We start from the raw sequence: 16,986 nt of genomic DNA, 5'->3' as shown, positions 1-16,986 counted from the left end.
ATAGTAATCCACCAGTAGTAAATACTCCTGCTGGCTAAAGGTGAATAGGTCAACACCTATCTTCTGCCAGGGTCTTTCTGGAACACTGTGTGGTTGTAGTGGCTCTTTAGTTTGACATTTCTGATATGTCCTGCACACGTCACACCTGTTCACCATCTCTGCGATTTTTTCCGACATTCCAGGCCAAAAAAGGACTTTTCTTGCTCTCCGCCTGCAGCTTTCAATGCCCAAGTGACTTTCATGGATGCGCTTTAACATTTCTCCTCTCATTGCTGCCGGAACGATGAGTCGTTCTCCCTTGTACAGAACTCCATTCACAACTGAGATCTCTTCTCTGAAGTTCCAATACGCTCGTATTTCTTGGGCAGCTTGGCTCCTGGTTTCTGGCCATCCATTAAGAACAGTTTCAACGAGTTTAGTCAGTGTCACATCATTTGTTGTTTCCTTTCTGAATTCCTCCAATTTCTCTTTTGACACGGGTAAATTGGAGATCACCATGTGCACCTGCGCTTCAATGTCTTTATCTGGAGAGCTGGTCACTGGTAAGTAAGCTCTGGATAATGCATCTGCAATGTACATCTCCTTTCCTGGCTTGTACTGTACATTCACCTGGTATTTCTGCAGTCTCATTAAAAGTCTCTGTATTCTAGCTGGAGCACTGCTCAGTGGTTTTTTCATCATCACTTCAAGTGGTTTGTGATCCGACTGCACATCCACTTCTCTTCCGTAAATGTACTGATGAAAACGCTCTGCTCCGAACACAATTGCTAACATCTCCTTTTCTATTTGCGCGTAGCGCTGCTCAGTCTCTGTCAGTGCGCGCGATGCATAAGCTACTGGCTTGAGCTCTTGAAGTAGAACGGCTCCAAGTCCACTTTTTGATGCATCCACTGACAGCGTTACGGGGAGCTTGACATCATAGTATCTGAGCACAGGAGCTTCAGTGAGCATCGTTTTCATTGTGCTGAATGCCTGCTGCTGTTCAGCTTTCCACTGCCATTCAACATCGTCTCTGGTCAATCCCCGCAATGGCTCAGTATGCTTGGACATGTTTGGAATGAACTTTGCGAGATATGTGACTACGCCCAGAAATCGTTCCACATCTTTCTTGCATTCTGGAGTTGGCATTTTCAGAATAGCCTCAATCTTGGTCTGATCAGGTTTCAAACCGTCTTTTGTGAAGATATGACCCAGGTATTTGATTTCCTCTAGGCCCACCTTGCATTTTTCTTTATTCAGCTTGAAATTCTTGGCTCTTGCTATCTCCAGCACTTGTCTCAATCTGCAGTCATGCAGCTCTTTTGTCTCACCCCAAACCAAGAAGTCATCTATGTATGTTTCAACACCTTCAATTCCTTCAAACAGCTGTCTCACTGTCCTGTGGAACACCTCAGGAGCCGAATTAATTCCAAATGGAAGTCTGAGGAATCTATAACGACCAAAGGGAGTGTTGAATGTACAGAGGCGAGTGCTGGCTTCGTCTAGTTTGAGTTGCCAAAACCCTGAGCTTGCATCCAGCACTGTGAAGTATTTGGCTTCTGAGAGTCTGCAGGTTATTTCCTCAACTGTTGGTAGCTGGTAGTGTTCCCTCATTACTGCTGTGTTAAGATCACGTGGATCTAAGCAAATTCTTAGTTTTCCATTAGGCTTTTCAACGATAACAATAGGGTTGACCCACTGAGTTGGCTCTTCGATTTTTACAATCACTTTCATTTTTTCCATTCTGTTCAATTCTGTTTTTAGTTTTTCTCTCAAAGTGACAGGAATTTTCCTAGGTGGGTGCACTTTTGGTGTCACGCCTTCATCAATTTGAATAGTGTGTTCTCCCTCTAGGCAGCCTAGTCCCTCAAACACATCAGCATACTCCTTGAAGATATCCATTTTGTCACTTTTAATTAGTGCCATAACTCTCTTGATGAGCCCCATTTCTTCACATGCCTGAATCCCAAGTATTGGTTTGGCATCTGATTTTACAACAATGAATTCCAGATTAAATGCTTTCTTTTTGTATTTCACGCTCCATTTGCACTTTCCCTTCACTGGTATTTTGTCTCCAGTGTACGTTGAAAGTTTCACATTTGTTGGTCGTAGTATGTTCTTTTTCCCTATTCTTTGCAAGAGACTGAAAGGAATTACATTGGCCTGTGCACCAGTATCAAGTTTGAATTTGACTTGTTTGTGATCCAATTTTAATTCAACAGTCCATTCATCTGTCTGTCTCTGTGTCTTTGCATTCACAACACCAAGGAACAGACTTGCTTGTTGATCTGTGTCGTCATCATCTACTGAGTACACTGTCTTCATCGACCTACACACCTTGGCAAAGTGGTTCATTTTCTCACAGTTCTTACATTGTTTGCCAAAAGCCGGGCATTTTCGTGATACATGCTCAGTTCCACATCTTGTGCAATAAAACGTGCGACCCTTGTCTTGCATGCTTACTTGGGTTTTATTTCGGTATTCTTTATCGCGTGTCTGCTTGTGCCTCACTGCATCTATGTCCTTGCTTTCACTTGCAAAGGATTGCGCATTGTGATCCTCTTCATGCATTTGTTTTATTTGTACTTTTGTTGTTTCTGCCGCGAGGCACAGCTGTGCTGCCTTTTCAAGAGAAATGTCAACTTCACGTAACAATCGCTCTCTCAACGTATCAGACGTGATTCCACAGACAACTCGATCTCTGATAAGGGACTCTCTTAACTGTGCGAATTCACATGACTTTGCCTTTAGTTTTAACTCCGTAAGGTATTGGTTAAATGACATGTCCCCTTGCACACACGTGAAAAATGTGTACCTTTCATAGGTTATATTCTTTCTGGGGTTGCAGTATTCTTCAAATTTTTCCAGAATTATCGCCAGTTTAAGCCTATCATCCTCCTCGTCAAATGTGAAGGTATTGTACACTTCCACCGCCTCTTCGCCGGCTATATGAAGAAATAGTGAGGACTGTACCTTAGCTGACTTGCTCGCGCCCCCAGCAGCTGTTAAATACAGCTCAAAACTCTGCCGAAATCTCCTCCAGTTTTCTGACAGGTTACCGTGCAGTAGATCAAGTCCAGCGGGCGGCTTAAGTCCTTCCATGTTTGCAATACCTTGCAAATCCTCGTTAGTGTTTTTCCTTTTACTTCTGACACCATGTTATGTTGTTGATCTAAAGTAAACAGACACACCACTCAGCCAGCTGTTGCAACCATCTTGTGGTAGTTTATTCAACTCTAGCGCCACCAGTGGCTTACACATGATCTGCATTTATACATATCATGACAGAAATGTTATTAGAAACACGTTTAACGGTTAATCGGTCCTAAAATATTGGGCTTTTGTTAACTTGTTTTGTTGTTAGGATTAAGTGGGGTTAATGGGTTCGGGATGTCTCCCTCCCCCCTCAACAAACGTGTCCCCCCCCCCCTTCAACTAACGTGTTCCCCCCCCCCCCCCTACAATCATGTCTCCCCCCCCCCCCCCCCCCTCAACAAACGTGTCTCCCCCCCCCCCTCCCCGGTCAACAACAGTCTACCTCCCCCCCCCCCCCCTAAACAATCGTGTCCACAATTTGCTGCGAAAGCCGTGAAACCCAAACCCCGAAACCCGCCTCCACAGCGGCACGCGTGGATACTGTAGGTATAACACGCTATTTTTTTACGTTGAAATGCTACGTATCCAGTGTTCATGGAAACGTACACCGTCAACGTTTTTTCTTGGCGACTGGGTTGACACTACACACAATTTCATACATAAAACACTTAGTTCATCTCAGCGTACCATTGGGAAAACGCATCTATTCACAATACAAAACAGATTGGGTAATTGAAAATACTTCGATACACACCTGAAAACAAGGCCAAAGCGCAATTGTGCCATAATTTCAGCGCGGGGGAAATATATCATGTGTGCCACCATAAGCCTTCGAGAGTAACTGCACCATCATGCAAAAATAGTTCCCTACAATACCCAACATATCATCACATTTCTAGATGCACTTCATGAGCCCAGGTTAGTTTCCATTGGGTTGTTCTGGTCCGGAACTGGTTCACCAACCATAAACAATTTGAAGCCCTTACTCGCCATTTCTAAAACCTATAGAATAATCTTTATCGTCTTGGAGATGGCGCGTATATGACCGCCAACCACATGCCCGCATGCCTCTTGTCTTCTGCAGGTAATGGAACGGGCCTGCGGAGACATTGAGGTAGGGTCAATCCATGGATGGATTCGGCACACAATTTGAGGATCCCTAAGCCCACCCATGCACAATTGCCTTGTTTTCCTGTGTTTACAGTACAGTAGTGTATTTTTGTTTTATTTTTGCTTAAACTGAATTTGCTGAACTGTAAAGTAGGCTACCATACCGCAATGTACAGCATTGAGTATTTGACTTTTTGGTTGTTGTGAAAACAGTGAATATGAAAGACTGCAGTGTTTTGTATAAAGTAGACTAGTCCATTGCTATTGATCTGAAAGTGTATTCATATGATACAAGTGTGTATCATTTGGTCATCAGAGTGACATTTTAACAAATGATTATTAGGTTTCGATAGCGTTTCGATAGTTTCAATTTGACATAGATGTGAATGGTATATTTCCCAGTGTAGAAATGATAACTGAGACAGGACTAGTGTTATTAACCACCCTGTAAATTATTAATTAGAAATGGTTAGTGTTATTAACCAACTTAATCTTTTTTCCCGACCTGATTAAGGACTAAAACCAACACCTCAGGACTGACTGTTGTTAACCTTGTAATTTGTCATTTATTTAATATTTTTTTCCATTACCTCAGGAACCCTGCACATTTGGCACATTTATATTTATACTTATATTTATATTATACATCACATTTCATCATATTTATTCATTTATTTACTTAACACACAGGTCACCTACAAACAGACAATTACATAGTATGTTTATTTTATCTTATTCAAATAGTTTTGTACTAGAATTTACTTTTAAATTATTCAATTTATTGTATATACTGTTTTCGCACTTCTCTTTTCCCACTGTACTGCTGGCCACCTGTGAATTTCTCCCAAGGGGGATTAATAAAGGACTATCTTATCTAACCCTGTCAAAAATTATAACTGAGACAGGGTAAGTGTTATTAACCCCCTTTAACCCTGTGTAAATTAATAATTAGACAGGGTTAGTTTTATTAGCCAACTAAACCCTGTAGAAATATGAGAGGGTTAGGGTTAAGGTTATTTAAGTAACCCTAACCCTGTATTAATGAGGAATGATATGGATTTAGGGGCCAAGGGCCCCAAGGGTTGTTTTTTCTTCTGTATTCATTTGAGTGAAAGGTAGCATTGGCCTTCCCTAAAAAGCGACTACCGGAGATGGAGTATTTCCTGCAAAGTGTCCTCTAAACCTTTACCCTTTAGCTGACACCAAGGATTTAAATGACTATGGATTCACTGTATTGTTGTTCTGGAATGGAATGTCATTATGTCATCCCCATCCCCAATGTCATCCCCATGGTTCCCATGGGGATGGCGGCGCACATAGATGCAGCGACCTCTCTCTGTCCCAACCATGCGGTGTTTTGTTCGTTAAATAAGTGTTTGTCCGAAAGTTTTCCGTGTTCGTCTCGTATGTCTATATTGGAGAATAACAAATACAGTCGACAGGCTCTGCTAGACATCTGCAAGAGCAAGATCCACAAAGTTGTGGACATTACTGCATTGGCACTAATTAGGGAGTTCGGAATACTCCGCCGGACTGAGACTACACCGGACTCGACTGCTACCCCTCCCCCGGAAAGGAAGCCTCGGAAGCGGTGTGCGAGGAAGCAGAAGAGGGGCAAGCGCGGAGGTATCCGGGCTAGGCTAGCGGCTAGCCCAACTCGCCAAGCCATACCATCCATCATCCTAGCAAACGTACGCTCCTTGGACAATAAAATGGATCATATCAGACTGCTGCGGTCAACGAATCGGACAGTGAGTAACTGCTGTATGCTTGTTTTCACTGAAACATGGATCAATGACAACATCCCCGACTCCGCTGTACAACTGGAACAGCTGACATGCTATAGAGCTGACAGAGCCCTCGTACACGGAGGCAAGACCCGCGGGGGCGGGGTCTGTGTTTACATCCGTGATGCGTGGTGCCGTGATGCTGTAGTGGTATGTAAACACTGTTCACCACTGGCGGAGGTTATGATAATTAAGTGCAGTCCTTATTACCTACCGAGGGAGTTTACTGCGATTCTGCTGGTTGCGGTATACATCCCCCCAACCTCCAACACCAGTGACAGGTACGCGGCACTTTGTGAATTATATCAAGCCATCAGTGAACAACAGACAGCACACCCAGATGGATTCACCATTCTCGCTGGAGATTTTAACCATGCAAATCCAAAAACTGTCCTTCCAAAACTCTACCAGCATGTCAATTTCCCTACAAGAGGAGAAAACTCTTTGGACCAAGTTTTCACTTCACACAAGGGAGCATACAAGGCCTCCCCTCTCCCCCACATCGGACTCTCTGATCACATCACTGTGATGCTAATCCCAGCATACAGACCGAGAGTAAAAATCACTAAACCGGTCCGGAAACAGGTACGTGTGTGGCCAGAGGGGGCCACCTCTGCTCTTCAGGACTGTTTTGCAACAACAGACTGGGAAATGTTTAAACAAGCAGCCACATACAACAGCCACACTGACATTAATGAATACACAGACACTGTTACCGCTTACATCAGTAAGTGCATTGATGATGTGACCCACACAAAGACCATCGTCACTCGGGCTAACCAGAAGCCATGGCTGATGAGGGCCAGAGACAACGCCTTAAAAGCTGGGGAGGAAACTGGCCTGAGAACAGCAAGAGCCAACCTGTCCCGTGGCATCAGGAAAGCAAAACAGGACTATACAAAAAAGTTAACCTGCCACTTTAAAGACAGCAGAGACACGCGGAACCTGTGGAAGGGCATTCGGACCATCACGGACTACAAGCCCGCGCCACAGATCTGCGATGACAACATCTCTCTGCTCAACAACCTCAACAGCTTCTTTGCACGGTTCGAAGCAACTAACAACACAAGCCCAAAGAAAACTCCACCCCCTCCCCACGATCAGGCTCTGTGCCTGTCCGCTGCCAGTGTGAAGAGGATATTCGCCACTATCAATCCACGGAAAGCAACAGGCCCAGACAACATTCCAGGCCGGGTGTTGAAGGACTGCGCTGAGGAGTTAAAGAATGTCTTCACTGACGTCTTTAACATTTCTTTGAGGCAAGCTGTAGTTCCGTCACATTTCAAGGCCACTATCATCATACCTGTGCCAAAGAAACCTGCTCCATCCTGCTTCAATGACTACCGACCCGTTGCACTGACCCCCATCTTGATGAAGTGTTTTGAACGGCTAGTTATGTCACACATCAAGTCCTCCCTCCCAGCCACCCTAGACCCCTACCAGTTTGCTTATCGAGCCAAACGGTCCACCGAGGATGCGATCTGCTCTGCTCTCCACCCTGCCCTCACCCACCTGGACACAACTGGTCCAGCTGGGGCTCAGCACCTCGCTTTGCAACTGGGTGCTGGACTTCCTCAGCGAGAGGCCACAGACAGTATGGGTCGGCAATAACACCTCGAGCAGCATCACACTCAGCACTGGGGCCCCCCAAGGCTGTGTGCTCTCGCCCCTGCTCTTCACCCTGCTGACTCACGACTGCACACCAACCTACAGCACCAATCACATGGTGAAGTTTGCGGATGATACCGCTCTGGTGGGTCTCATCACTAAGAACGATGAGACCAGCTATAAGAAGGAGGTCAACCTTCTGACCATGTGGTGCAGCAACAACAACCTCCTGCTGAATGTCAGCAAAACTAAGGAGATTGTTGTTGACTTCAGGAGACGCCACACTGAGCACCCACCACTGACCATCGATGGTGCGGCAGTGGAGCGAGTGAGTGGCACAAAATTCCTGGGGGTGTACATCAGCGACGACCTCTCCTGGACCACCAACACTGCATCACTGGCGAAGAAAGCCCATCAGCGCCTCTACTTCCTCCGAAAATTGAAGCAAGCACGAGCCCCCCCATCAATCATGTGCACATTCTACCGAGGCACCATTGAGAGCATCCTGTTCAGCTGCATCACCGTGTGGGGCGGGAGCTGCGCTGAATACAGCAGGAAAGCCCTGCAGCGCGTGGTTAACACGGCTGCAAAGATCATCGGTGCCCCACTCCCCTCCATGCAACACACATACAGCACTCGCCTCACCCGCAAAGCGACCAGGATTGTGAGCGAGGCCAGCCATCCCGCTCACAGTCTGTTCACCCTCCTGCCCTCTGGAAGAAGGTATCGGAGCCTGCATGCCCGCACCACCAGACTCAAAAACAGCTTCATCCACCAGGCTGTAAAGAAACTAAATTCTCTCCCCTCAGCCACATCAACAGGGCTGTCAGTAAGCTGAAATACCCCCCCCCCCCACTGCTTTCTGCCTTGCTACACTGTGGACTAACTGTCTTTGCACTATTACTATTACTAGTTTAAATACACACCATACAGACTGAAATTGCTGCTATTATTTATTTATCTATTTAAAAAATGCACTACTACATGACTTTTTGCTGCCAGTATTGACTGCCTCTTTGCACAATTATTTTTACTTATTTTATTCATACAGAACTATATTTTATATGTCATTGTCTATCTTGTCTATTTTTTAGTGTTGTCTCGTATATTTGTGTTTGTGCCTGTGCACTTTTTATATGTTCACCGCGGGATAGGGGGAAACGTTTTCTCGATTCCCTCACATGTCTTGTACATGTGAAGTGTTGACAATAAAGCTGACTTTGACTTTGACTTTTGAATGGATTTTGAACATTTCCATCACACATGGAAATTAACCGGCAATGTTATAGAACAACATAGTTGTGTTAAACTGAAAAAATAAAAGACACCCAAGGCAAACGGATTCCATTCCAATGATTCAGAATAAAAGAACGAAAAGAGAAAAGGCAACAGACGAAACGCAGCTTCAGGATGGAAGAATTGTCTGCAAGAAAACCACAAACTCAGAGCAACACTCTTCTCGCACGAGAGGAAACCAAACATAACTGGGGCAACCACTCGTAGAACACTGTGTTGTGGACCGTTATATTGGGTCAACAATTGGCTGCCCGTTGTTCAGCCCAAACCTTTGACTGACAGCTCACGCCTAGTTTTGACAAGTCCATTCGCAAAATATTAAATTCCATGAACCCAAGCCTTTCTGTATTTATTGCATAATAGCATAAATAACCCGGAATCCATTGAATCACATAATGCATCGAAGGCAGAATCCAGTGTACTCAACCACAGTAGATAAGATGCATGTGAAAAATAAAGAAAAGACTAAACTGTGTAATAAAGTAATTGTCATGAAGTTCGTTTGGGTATTGAATGTGTTAACAAGATAAGGACGCTACCCTGCATTGGGCTTCAGTCCGAACCAGACCAATAACCGAATCTTAAGACATCCTCAAAATGAACAAGTTACCTCTCAGGGCTTGGGGGCTCATCAGAAGTTATAGTGGTTCTGGTAATTTGAAATTTTCCTTCAGTGCTTGTGATCATTTGTGGTTGAATAAATAAATAACACAATAAATTAAATAAAAACTCCAGCAACTTAACATAAAACACAATTCCGTTTCCATGTGCTCTGCAACAAGGCGACCACTGATCATACTCAATACATGAAACATCTCTAAGTACATATGTTCAAGAATTTTGAACTCAATACTCCCTTGTTCCATTATTCCTCTCTCTATGCATTTGCTCAAACAAATATCAGCAAAATAAAAAAAAAACAGCTGTTCACATATGGAAATAAATACAGGTTCTTATAAACTTGCATAAATAAATATTCTATAAATTGTATGGCCAGTATTAGAAATTGTAAGGCCTAAATGGTGCATACATGAAACAACAGAGGGTATTCAGGCCTCTTACACAATTATGTAACTAACATGATGCCTGAAGGGGGATTATTGAACGTTGTGCTGCAACCGTTTCATCTCATCTGTCAACCAGAGTGTTTCCTTGGGATAGCAAACATATTAAAATATTTCAAACGGGGCAAAAAAGAAACGTCTTAGTGTCATCAAGTTTGCAATGTCCAGGTTATCGCTTGGGTGAACAGTAGCAAACAGAAGCGCCTGTCGTCATGTGGAGCCTCCTCTCAGTAGAAGCGCCTGTCGTCTGACCCTCCTCTCAGTAGAAGCGCTTGTCGTCTGACCCTCATCTCAGTAGAAGCGCTTGCGCCGGTTCTCGTTCCAGTGGCTGTAGACCACCAGGCCCACCACGACCAGCATGAAGAAGCCCAGCATACAGAACAGCACCGTGAAGAAGATGGCCACCCCGCTCATCCCTTCCTCCATCTCCCCCCCTGAGGACAGGAGGGAGACCAGGGGACAGAGGGAGACGGAGAAGGAAGGAAAGGCCAGAGCGTTAGGGGACATGGGTGTAGGGCAGTCTGATGAAAACAAGCCCAAAAGTTTGGGGTTTGAACCACCAATGCCTAAAATTGACCTGGAGGCCTCCTTGAGAAAGATGTCCTAACACCTTCTACCTGCTGATTTATGAGGTATTTAAAATCAAATCTAAATATCCCAGATCTTCGCTTTGGATCAATGCATCAATGCACAAAACAGTAAAGAGAAGAGTAGAGAAGCGTAAAGAGCAAAAAGAAGAGAGAAGCGTAAAGAGCAAAGAAGACAGCAGACGTCAGAAGCACCAGAGTGACTCAACGACGGATGCGAAGGTGACATTATTATAAGGAGGCCAATGCTGCAAATTGCTGTTTGCATTTCGTTGATTTCTCCAAGTAGTTCTTAAGTCGGGTTTGCTTACTCAGGATCTGCTCCAGGTTGTCCACACTGGGTATGGTGATCTCCTCCGCCTCTTCCTCCTCCTCCTTTTTACTCCGCAACACCGTCAGTTGGTAGAGTTTCAGTGACAACACGTCGTGATTGTCTGACGAGACACCACATTGATACACTGGGTGTCATAAGGGCCTTGAACTAGTAATGGTTTTATTAATGCAGCAACTGTTAATTCTACTGGTTTTAGTACATGCCGTTGTGTTTAGTGCCTGTTGTTTAATATGTTGTGTGAAGCCAAGTAACACTGTCAGTCAGTCAGTCAGTCAGTCAGTCAGTCAGTCAGTCAGTCAGTCAGTCAGTCAGTCATAACATTTGATAGGTGATCAATAGCATGATGACAAAGTCCCCATGTTGACACCACAGGTCTGCCGAAACAGGATGCATCAAAACAAATGGGTGACTTGAAATGATGTGCAAGCCAAGCATTGGAAATCATTAAAGACTTTGGCCATCCCCAAATGGACTGTTCACTAGAGACTTCAGCCACCCCTATGGACTGTTCACTAGAGACTTCAGTCAACCAGCTATGGACAATTTACTAGAGACTTCAGCCACCCGGCTATTGACTGTTCACTAGAGACTTCAGCCACCCGGCTATGGACTGTTCACTAAAGACTTCAGCCACCCGGCTACGGGCTGTTCACTAGAGACTTCAGCCACGTGGCTATGGACTGTTCACTAAAGACTTCAGCCACCCGGCTACGGGCTGTTCACTAGAGACTTCAGCCACCCGGCTATGTACTGTTCACTAAAGACTTCAGCCACCCGGCTACGGGCTGTTCACTAGAGACTTCAGCCACGTGGCTATGGACTGTTCACTAGAGACGTCAGCCACCCGGCAATGGACTGTTTACTAGAGATTCCGGCCACCCGGCTATGGACTGTTCATTAGTGAGTTCAGCCATCCGACTATGGACTGTTCACTAGAAACTTCAGACACCCGGCTATGGACTGTTCATTAGAGATGTTATTGGAACATTCGAGCATTCGAGCTTCAAAATCAGCAACCCTATATGCTTTGTATGAATCACATGAATATTCCTGCACAAGCAGAAGGGCTTCCGGGACCGGGCTTCGAGAAAAGGTGTAAGGTGTTATATTTTGATGAGGGTTTCCCCTCTACATGTTAAAAAACCTGCCTATGGACATTTGAAGAAAACAAAAATGAGTTTCAGGCCGGGTTCCTTCCCCTATCATTTGAGGCTCTATTTTTACCTGAGAGGTCTCCGGTGATAGATGAGGCTCCGAAGTAGTAGCCTTTAGGAAGTTTGACCCCCGGGACGTCCAGGCAGTCCCTCCACTCATGCTGCCCATCGATGTCTATCATGACCTGGGGATCAGAGGAGCGTTACACACCTCTATGGATCGTTTCAACCAGCTCCACCACGAGTACTCCAGCTGTTCTGTTGAGTATTAAGTACAACAGGTTCTTTATGTTGTTCAATTGTCCAGTTTGAGAACTTCCTAGTTCTTATTTCTGTTGTTGGTTGAGTTTAATTTTGGTTATGGTTGTGAGCTGTGAGTTTCAATTGCTAACATCTCTGATATTTCGGTTAGTTTTATCAAATAAAACCAAATCAAACAATAAAAGTCATCAGTTACAATTTCAAACTTCTTATGAAGGTGTTACATTTAAAAAAGGACCCTATTTTAACCCCAGGGTGTCTCAAAGACCTTTGTGACTTCACATGTGGGAGCTCAGCTCCAGTCCCCCTACTATACCTCCTTCCAGTCAATGGACACTCACACCTGGGATGTCACAACAGGAACAACACATTATGAAATGCTACTCAACGAGCTTGAGTGATCACGTTTGTGATCACATTTTACAACTGGCCTCTGACACGTGACCTCTGACACGTGACCTCTTAGCGTGACCTCTAAGTGTGACCTCTAAGCGTGATCTCTTAGCGTGATCTCTTAGCGTGATCTCTTAGCGTGATCTCTTAGCGTGACCTTTAACTGTGACCTCTTACCGTGATCTCTTACCGTGATATCTTACTGTGACCTCTTACTGCGATCTCTTACTGCGATCTCTTACCGTGAGTCTGCGGCGGATGTAGCGGATGAAAAGGAAGGTGTCATGTTTGAGGTTCCGCACCATGGCGTTGCAGCCCCCCAGCTCAGTGGGCCGACCGTCCCTCTCATGGTCGTAGCCCACACTGCCATTCCCGACCATGGCCAGCACGAAGGGAAAGATCCTCTTGGGGTCAGAGTTCAAGGGTCATACATTCGAAAGAAGTTTGGAGGGTTATATATACATATATATATACATATATATATACATATATATATATGTGTATATATATATACACATATATATACATCTCAAGGGGCTATCCTTGAAATAAAGAATAAAGAATATATATATATATATATATATATATATATATCGGGCTTTGATATGAATACAGTGAACATGTTATATTGGAAAATAAATCACCTGTGTGCGAGGACTGTATCTCTTCTTCTGTGCCTGTCTCCATGGAGGTGAGGGGCACAAAGGAAATCACAAAGAGAGGACCCTTTACATCTCACTGAGAGAACATTGATGCCTTTTCACAATATCTCACTGGGATCAAATATCTGAATTAGGCAGATGTTTATTTAAAAATCCAGCATCAAGAAAAGAGCAGAACGTTAATAAGAATGTTAATTTAACGCACAGAAATGGTATATTATCTAATTGAGTCCACTCTGACCCAAACTCCATGCAAATAGAAAGAGATGAAACCCCATTCTTAAGTAGCCGTAAGTAATATCTCACCAGGCTGTTTTATAAATCCAATGTTCATCATCCTATTGCTACGTACCTCCAGCTGCTTCTCTTCGTTTGGATAAGTATCCACAAACACACCCAGGCCAGTGAAGTTATCTTTATTTCCAAAGACAGGACCTAGAGAAGGAGCAGTATGTATTTTCTTTGCAATACATTTGGTATTGTATAAGTCACAGCAGCAGCTCAAACAACACAAAGGTCTACCTTTCTGCATCCGTTCTTTGGTGTACCAAATAGCCATCCCATCTCCATTCAGGTTCTTCTTGCCTTGGCCATGGATTTTAAAATGCACCTGCATTTCCCAGTCTTTCAGATGGCATGGCTAAATAAGACAGTTTATGGGGTGAATAGGAGACTCCAATTCTAAGTAAGTACAGAAATTAGGTGTCTTGGACACTCCCCAGGTGTACTTACGATTCGGCTCCACACTGCCCCCTGTCTGCTTTGCATGTCTGAGGTGAGGCGCACCTGCTCTGTGGTTACCATGGAATCACCCATCAACTCCCAGTGGGAGGAGCCTGAGGAGCCAACACCTGGGCACATGGAAAGCAGAAACATGGGACCAAGATATCCGCAGAACGGACTGTCACACAGGCCCTGGAGTACCTTGTTATTCAGTCAGTCACAGGCTATGCATAAAGGACATTAGAAAGAATTAGATAGATGTGCAACCGTTTTAAAGTATAGAGCTGGATTGATATATAGATAGTGGATTGATCTAGATATAAACGTGTCAATGTACAGATAGATCGAGAGTCAAATCGTTTTAAAGTAGATAGCTAAACAGCTAGACAGATGGATAGATAGGTCCAAACGTTTTCATGTATTATTTACGGATAAGACACTGGAATACTTTGTATTTGATCAATGAAGGTAGATATATAATATGTTCATTTATATATAAGAATAATATTCTGTCATTATCGGTATGTCCGAGCATTTATAACAATCTCGAAGGTCCAGCCTCATTGCCTTCACACATTGAGACCCGGTGTTGTTACAATACCTTGATAAGGCTTCGATAGCGAATATTCCCTCTTCAGGAACTCTTCCATTTCATGATGATCGTCGTCGTTGGCAAATGATTGGCTTAAAGCAACGATAATGAACACAAACGTCCAGTACGATTTGAAATCCATATTAAATCGTGTATACAAAACCCAAGATAGGTTCCTTCCGAATAAATTCTGGTTGCTGGTAGCAGCCATGGTGCGGCGGGCTCCTCCCACTAGACCAGCTCTCCTTCCTATTGGCTTGCTGGTATCAGCCATTGTGCGGCGGGATCCTCCCCCTAGGAGGGATCTCCTTCCTATTGGCTTGTGGCGATACATGGCCGACTACCATTGGCTCGTTTCTCCCAGCGTTGCAGTTTTATTATAGTCAAGAAAAACCTGTGTGTGTTTGTGAGTGTTGTGTTATTATAAATGATGTTGGAAGCACATTACTTAATTATGGTGGCTATGGATGATTCCCCTTTTGAGCCATAATGCTTATTCATCTCTTCTTTCATACAATGGAATCAAATCAACTTGAAGGTCTATTTGTAATAGACTCCACCAAAAGGGGGTACTGTCATAAATGCCTTTATTTGTCTACGGACGAATCATAAAGGTTAAGTAAAACAAGGGTGACATCTGTGTTGGAGCGGTGGCTTCATGTTCTCTGAAGGTACTGGGCCCAGTGGTTCTTAAGTCTAGGATGGTTGGTCCGTCATAGGAGGCATAAGGAGGCAGTGTGGCCTCTGGCATAATCTGAGGTCAATTATAATGGACATTATATTTGCAGAGCTGTGATGATATGCTTTAAAAAAGGTACATTTTGTCACGCATGTCATCTCAAGCAATTTAACGAGCAATATAATGTAGAAGGTAGAAGAATGCACAATTAACTGTAATTATGAGCCCGAGCCCGATTTCAACCCCACATTTTTTTTAATACATGTGTAACTTTGTACACATTTGTTACTTAGGCCTTCTCTGCTGAATATATATGTAAGGGATAATACATAGAACGCCGGTCATTATCGGGAAAATAAGCCCCGACAGGGCGAACAGGACACCGACGCGCAGCGGAGGAGTCTTGCTTCGCGGCCCAACCCGGCCTGCGGGTCGGCTCGGGCTCGGGCTCGGTTAGAGAATCTAAACTCTAGTGCATGAAATCCTCCGTAGGCGCTCACAGCTGGGTGAGTTTCACCACCTCCTCATCGTTTCAGCACACACTGAAACTATGACTTGGTCGTCCATGTTGTTTCTGCTTCTGTGCGTCCTCGGCTCCGTCTCTCTGCCAGTGACATCGGGTCAAGCTCAACGCTGATTGGCTATCGCGTCTATGAGTCACGTGTAGGAGCGTAAAAAGTAAAAAATTTTAACTCTGCGTTGGGCGCGTAGGTGCGTTGGGCGCGTTATTTAAGTGTGTAAAACTCGTCTAACGCGCTGCTTTAGCGCGTGTAACGCATTTATGCGCATAAAAACCAATGGTTCCCTATGCAAAAATGCAGATTTTCTACGCCTCTCACGCACGTAACGCGTTCAGTGTGGCCGTACCGTTTTACGTTTTTACGTTTGGGTGTCCTACTCTCCTCGAACTCCGACAACAAATACAGCGCAGTGATGCTGGTGATCTCAGCCATGTTTGTGGAGCAAAAGAAAAGCAGCGGGGGAAAATATGTTTTGGGCAGGCTCAGCTGCGTAGGCGCATTAGGCGCATTAGGCGCGTTAGGTCCGTTGAACCATTTTTGTGACACACAATGATCAAGCGTCAGGTTAGGCGCATTACGTGCGTAATGCGTTCAGTGTGGCCATACCTTTAGTGGTACAAGTGTAGAAAAAAGTTATTCTTATCCGTCTGACGCAGAGCGTCCGTAGGCAGGACAAAATTGCAGCATTAACCAATGAAAGTCGTCGGCAGGGGGTGCATTTTCAGACTACACTGGGACCATCCAAGCAGACCATTAAAATACATTGAAGGACACTTGCGGCATGTTCATGCAATAATTTGGGGGGAATTCGGTTGAAGTAAGTAATTTAATTTGACATAATGTAAGATACCCAACTCCGTTGTGTAGGAGGCCCTCTTGTCTACTTTCAAGACTCCAAAAAGTAAAATTTTGCTTGGAATTTAGCGACTTTCATTGGTTAATGCTGCAATTTAGTTCACATTTGAGTTTACGACTGCACACATTTTGTGCATGTTCACAGATTATGAAACACGGGTGTGTGAATGTGTTTAGCACCAACTGCGCTGCAATGATTGTAGCAAAAGTGTCAAGTGCATGACTCTTTGAAGTTGTGATGCACAGAATAGGATTTGTGCATTTGTAAAAAAGGACTTGTGAACT

At 44.3% G+C, this 16,986-nt stretch overlaps 1 protein-coding gene across 1 annotated transcript; it reads right to left on the bottom strand.

Moving 5' to 3' along the window:
- Nucleotides 1-9,209: 9,209 nt before the first annotated feature.
- lman2la (lectin, mannose-binding 2-like a) lies at nucleotides 9,210-14,890 on the bottom strand. Its single transcript, XM_060050621.1, has 9 exons — nucleotides 14,656-14,890; nucleotides 14,064-14,182; nucleotides 13,854-13,971; nucleotides 13,684-13,766; nucleotides 13,314-13,346; nucleotides 12,912-13,073; nucleotides 12,086-12,200; nucleotides 10,839-10,961; nucleotides 9,210-10,374 (listed from the first exon to the last, which is right to left on the bottom strand). The coding sequence occupies exons 1-9, from the start codon at nucleotides 14,855-14,857 to the stop codon at nucleotides 10,232-10,234; spliced, it is 1,098 nt and encodes a 365-aa protein (XP_059906604.1). The 5' UTR covers nucleotides 14,858-14,890; the 3' UTR covers nucleotides 9,210-10,231.
- Nucleotides 14,891-16,986: the final 2,096 nt, after the last annotated feature.

The sequence above is a fragment of the Gadus macrocephalus genome, chromosome 4 (assembly GCF_031168955.1).
Source record: "Gadus macrocephalus chromosome 4, ASM3116895v1".
NCBI classification, from domain to species: Eukaryota; Metazoa; Chordata; class Actinopteri; order Gadiformes; family Gadidae; genus Gadus; species Gadus macrocephalus.
The sequence above is the reverse complement of the archived record's forward strand: the minus strand, read 5'-3'. Positions and strand labels throughout refer to the sequence as shown.

Coding starts and splice junctions, on each gene's coding strand:
- lman2la (XM_060050621.1), bottom strand. CDS start 14,857: ATGGCTGCTACCAGCAACCAGAATTTATTCGGAAGGAACCTATCTTGG. Junction 13,972..14,063: donor GGGCAGTGTGGAGCCGAATC/GTAAGTACACCT, acceptor TGTCTTATTTAG/CCATGCCATCTGAAAGACTG. Junction 10,375..10,838: donor CAACCTGGAGCAGATCCTGA/GTAAGCAAACCC, acceptor TCCTGTCCTCAG/GGGGGGAGATGGAGGAAGGG.